At 48.1% G+C, this 5,000-nt stretch overlaps 2 protein-coding genes across 8 annotated transcripts in view; both read left to right on the top strand.

Annotated features, from left to right (window-relative positions):
• The window catches only part of pik3c2b (phosphatidylinositol-4-phosphate 3-kinase, catalytic subunit type 2 beta), a 37,548-nt gene extending 37,172 nt beyond the window's left edge, over nucleotides 1-376 (top strand). For 2 of the 3 annotated variants that reach the window (XM_076746659.1, XM_076746650.1), the window contains exon 33: nucleotides 1-376. This exon is cut by the window's left edge and continues 563 nt beyond it. The gene's annotated coding sequence lies outside the window, so the exon portion shown is untranslated. The other variant, XR_013077949.1, reaches the window with a different exon arrangement.
• A 2,918-nt stretch (nucleotides 377-3,294) lies between these two features.
• The window catches only part of ppp1r15b (protein phosphatase 1, regulatory subunit 15B), a 17,038-nt gene continuing 15,332 nt past the window's right edge, over nucleotides 3,295-5,000 (top strand). For all 5 annotated transcript variants that reach the window (XR_013077945.1, XR_013077946.1, XR_013077944.1 and 2 more), the window contains exon 1: nucleotides 3,295-5,000. This exon is cut by the window's right edge and continues 1,008 nt beyond it. Coding sequence is in view for 1 of the 5 variants with exons in the window: in XM_076746590.1 (XP_076602705.1) it covers nucleotides 4,047-5,000 (954 nt within the window). In the remaining 4 variants the exon portion in view is untranslated.

The following is a 5,000-nucleotide window of genomic DNA, read 5'->3' as shown; positions in this document are numbered from 1 at the left end:
CCAAACGTCAAACCGACTTCTTCTGTCTCAGATCAAACACAAACGTCAGAGTTTTGACTCCACACAGTCAGACGTGGATTCACACCTTTAATCTGAAGAGCAGGCAGACAGACAGGCAGACAGAGACAGACAGAGAGACGGACAGACAGACAGAGAGACAGAACCACAGACAGACAGAGAGACGGACAGAGACAGACAGAGAGAGACAGGCAGACAGACAGGCAGACAGAGACAGACAGAGAGACGGACAGACAGACAGAGAGACAGAACCACAGACAGACAGAGAGACGGACAGAGACAGGCAGACAGAGACAGACAGAGAGACGGACGGACAGAGAGAGAGACAGAACGACAGACAGACAGACAGAGAGAGAGAGACGGAGAGAGAGACAGAGAAACAGACAGAGAGACAGACAGAGACAGAGAGAGAGACAGAGACGGACAGACAGAGAGAGAGACAGAGACAGACAGAGAGAGACAGAGACGGACAGACAGAGAGACAGAGAGACAGACAGAGAGAGACGGAGAGAGACAGAGAAACAGACAGAGAGACAGACAGAGACAGAGAGAGAGACAGGCAGAGACAGAGAGAGACAGGCAGGCAGGCAGACACGCTCTGATGGTGCTGTGTCTTCTTCTGTGGTGTGTTTCCAACATCAAAGCTCCTTCACATGAGTAGATTTCTGGTTTCAAACAGTTTTCACGGCTTGTTGTTTGAGTTCACTTCAGTTTTGTTTTGGAAGGCGTGAAAGATGGAATCATTTCTGTCACCAAGAAGAAAACGGACGAGGAGTTAATCATCATAACAATAATGAGAATGAAGAGACTGAAGCACATTCACGTCATTTCACTGGAAATGATGTCGAGAGAGAGACTCTTTGTTTTAACTTTAATACACAAACGATGGAATCCTGCATCACTTCAGAGAAAACCACCAAGTCCAGTCATTTTCAAGGACTTTTCCAGGACTTTTCCAGGCTGCATTTAAGAGTTCCGTCAGCATCTTTTGCAGCTTTTCGTGTCGTGAAAATAAAAAGAAGCGCAGACTCTCACCGAGCCTCAGTTAGCAGTCAAGAGAAGAAGAGTTTAAGTTGGCGAGCTGCACAAGTGTTTCCCTACATTCAGAGCTTTAGCCTAAACATGCTAACAGGAAGCGGTGGTCAGGTCGCAGACTGCAGATATTTTTCTAGTGAGGATGAGGATGTGATTTTCTATCTGGTGATGAGAGCTCGGTGAAGGTCCTGCGAGGAGTCACTGCTCGGCTCGTCTTTCAGCTCGTCGGCTTCTGTTTCTGCTCAGCTCTCAGTGATCTGGATCGTCCGTTTCGACACTTCATTCCTTGTTTTTTGACCACCTTTCTGTCTGTAATCGAGTACTTTTGGGGAAAGCTTTGTGGACATTTGAAACTGCCTCTGTTGGTCTCTGACGGTCCGGGCTGAGGTGAACACTGAAGGGGACGGGGGGGGGGGGGGGGGGGGGCGTCCTGCAGGTTGTCTTTGCGCTGTAGACGAGACAAACTGAGGAAATGAACCTGCAGGAAACAAACTCCACTGATCTGCTCTTCAGGACTCACACTGAGCTCCGACCCTGAGAAGACATGTGGACGTTCAGTCCGAACCTTCCTCCTGAGATGGTTGACGTTAAGTATTCTCTATTTTGACCCTGATGAGGCTCCTCTGTTCACTTCAATCAGCATTTATGTTAAATATGGACAACATCAGGGGGCGTTTCCCATGGCAGCGGTTGACAGACAGTTGCAGAAGGCGTCGCTATGAGACGTGCTGCTTGCCTCTCAGGTGTGTCCTGCAAACATTCATGCACGTTTTAACACGAGCCCGCAGAGAGCACAAGATCACACGAGGTCACACGAGATTACAAGAGATCTCATGAAATCTCATGAAGCATCGCTCAGGCAGTAAATGTTCAGGTGAGCCGAGGCAGCGACAGGTGACCAAACCCGTCTGCTCTTTGGTAAACGTGCAATTTTTTGAATGGAGTTTGGTGAAATGAAGCGATGAGCCTCAGCTGCAGCTAACTAGCAGTGAAGGTGGGACAGAGACAGAGACCATGGGACAGAGTGTTAGTTCAAAGTGAACAGGATCTTTATGTACTGTACATACTGACAGATGAAATGTGACCCGGCGCTCTGACTTACAGGCTGTTATTAATGTGTAACTTTCATCTTGGAACGTTTTGTATTATTTGCACTACAAAATAAACTTGAACTGAAAAAAGTCTCCTCATGGTTATTTTTACATTGTTGTTTTCGTACTTTTGCTGAAGTACAGGATCAGACGGTGGCAGAGAGGAGCAGTTTCCAGGTTTTATTGGTGATTTTTCCTCCAAACATTGTTTTTATTTGAAAGATTTTAGAGGTTTAAGGAGCTGAAGATGTTGAATATTTCACATGAAAAGATTACAGACACATGAGAAATAATAACAGAAATATTTGTAATATTTGTCCCTTTAATCACTTTGTGACCCCTGCTGATTTATTTTGGGACTCCACGTGGAGCCCAAACCCGAAATTATCAACCAGTGCATGAAATACTTCAACTGGGAAATAAGACGTTTTCAGATTGACGATTCTTTAATTCAAAGAGATCATGAGCTTATTTGTTTCCATGAAATGAAAAATATAGAAGTCAACATTAAAATGTGTTCAAAGATAATTTTGTTATGAAATAGAAGCTCCCAAGCTCCTTCTCTGTAAATGCATTTTATAATTGATCCTTATCTCTCTCTCTCTCTCTCTCTCTCTCTCTCTCTCTCTCTCTCTATATATATATATATATATATATATATATATATATAAACATTATATAAAGTATGCAGGACAAATGCTATTTGTACATTAACATCAAAACATCTTGAAAATTATATGTAAAAAAACCAACAACAATGTACTACATGAAATACTCCACTGTTGTCTCAGGATGTTTCCACGCAGAGCACGTGTAGACCAAACTCTTCATGTGTAATTAAGTCCAGATAAACGTGACATTTTTTAAGCAGTTTCCAGAGAAGATGCTTCTTCTCTCTTCAGACGTGTGAAATATAAAATAAGTGTCTGTATCTGGAGCCCTGCAGCTCCTGACAGACCTGAGCAGGTGTCACTGAGGGGCCGTGTGGGGGACACGCGCTGGTCAGCACGTGGCAGCGGTGACAAACACACCGTGGACTCACTTTGATTATGAAACACAGCAGCAGTGTGCACGTGGTGCTGCACACGCTCCCTGAGCTTCGCGACGGTCCCTGACCGCCGGTTTCACGTCAAAAGGACGACGAGTCATTTTCGACGGTCCCTTGACTGTCTGATGAAATCTCAAACCGAAGCGCAGACGGAAGCGACGCGGCGGGTAAAATTAGACTTTAGCGGAGAAACAGAAGCAGTATTAAACTGGAAACGGTAAAAGCGGTCTCAACTGGACCCCGAAGCCAACAAATAGTGTTTTTGGAGAGAATAATTTGAATTCAACGTTGCTGTCGCTCCCCGGTTAAATAAGCGCTCAGCTAGCTGCCCTTGCTAAGCTAATGTGTTAGCATCACCGGCTGTCGTTGGACGCAGACGCAGACCTCCAGTCGCCGCCTTTTCACGGAGATTAAAATCGGACAAAATGGCTCTTCTGTCCTCTTCAGACCTGGATCTTTCCTCGTACTACGATTCAAGCGTGTTTTGTCTTTGTTTGTACTCCAGCTCCGTCACTGTCTTCACGAAGTTCTCCACAAGAAAGAAGTCTAACCACCACTCTCAGCAAGGCGTCAGCGCCGCGGAACTCGCCAGTGTCACGGACGATATTTCCTGGGCTCCTTGTGGCTGTGACGGCCGTTGTGTGTAGTAAAGAGCAAAGACAGTGTTTCAGTGTAAACACGCGACGTGTTTACATGGAAAAGAACTGCTGCTGCTAAGCTGGACTGTAGCCGCCGCAGCCTCCTAACGTGAGTTACACTTTGACAGCTGTCAGATCAGCCGCTAGACCAGAGAACCAGGAACCGTCGCTCAGGAATGTCTCAGCAGGGACAGACTGCACTCTGACGGGAAGGACATGTTCACAGGTATGAGCGGAGGACAACATTTATCCAGCGGGCAGAGCTCATCTGCTCCGACCGGGCATGGAGTCCCTTCTCCCGGCCTGGATAGCCAGGAAAGCTCGTGGATCGGCCTGCTGTCCCTGGTGTCCAGGCCCGCGATCTCATTTCTGCAGAAATATCTGCCGGGGAGACCGCGAAGCCCGGCCCTGTCTGATAAACGAGTCGCTTGGATCAATGAGGATTTAAAAAGCAGCTTTGTTGATGAGGAAAATGAGTTTTTAAGACAGCTTGACGACATAATGCCGCTAACGCAGCACCCGGCACCTCACCTGACCTACCTGCAGTGTCAGCACGACGGAGCCATGGGCCTGCTGGAGCCGACAGGTGGCAGCACTGTTCCGTGGCTGACCGCGGATTCTCTCCGGGAAATAGGGATTCAAAGCGCAGAGGAGATGGACTTAAACCTCTGCCAGCAAACTCAGATTGGATATTTCTCTTCTGCCAGGACTTTTCTCAGTCATGTTCGAATGAGCTCGATGTCTCAGGAAATAAACCCCACAGCCAGGAAGGACTGGGGGAAGAGCAGCGGAGGGAAGAGCAGGATGTGGTGGGGCAGCCTTTGGGGAGGTGAGGGGAGCCCACAGAAAAGGCTGTCGTCAGATTTGTCCTGGGCCGAGGAGGGGACCCTGACAGGCTGGCTTTGTCCGCAACAACCAGTGGCTCAGACAAAAGCCACCGCTGCCGAAACAACCGATGTGTTTGTCCAGAGCGGCGGAGGGAGATGGATGCTGGGAGAAAACACTGGACCGACTGACCACAAAGAGGTGCCGGCCAACAATGGAGGCCTTCAAACCGTCCAGAACGGAGAGGGGTCCATGCCAGACCACCGGCTCAGCATCGGTGACCACCTGAGCAGTTCAGACGCTGCCACTGCCTGCAGCGACGTGGTGCTTCTGACCCCGGATCAG

The sequence above is a fragment of the Chaetodon auriga genome, chromosome 2, assembly GCF_051107435.1.
Source record: "Chaetodon auriga isolate fChaAug3 chromosome 2, fChaAug3.hap1, whole genome shotgun sequence".
NCBI lineage: Eukaryota > Metazoa > Chordata > Actinopteri > Chaetodontiformes > Chaetodontidae > Chaetodon > Chaetodon auriga.
The sequence above is the reverse complement of the archived record's forward strand: the minus strand, read 5'-3'. Positions and strand labels throughout refer to the sequence as shown.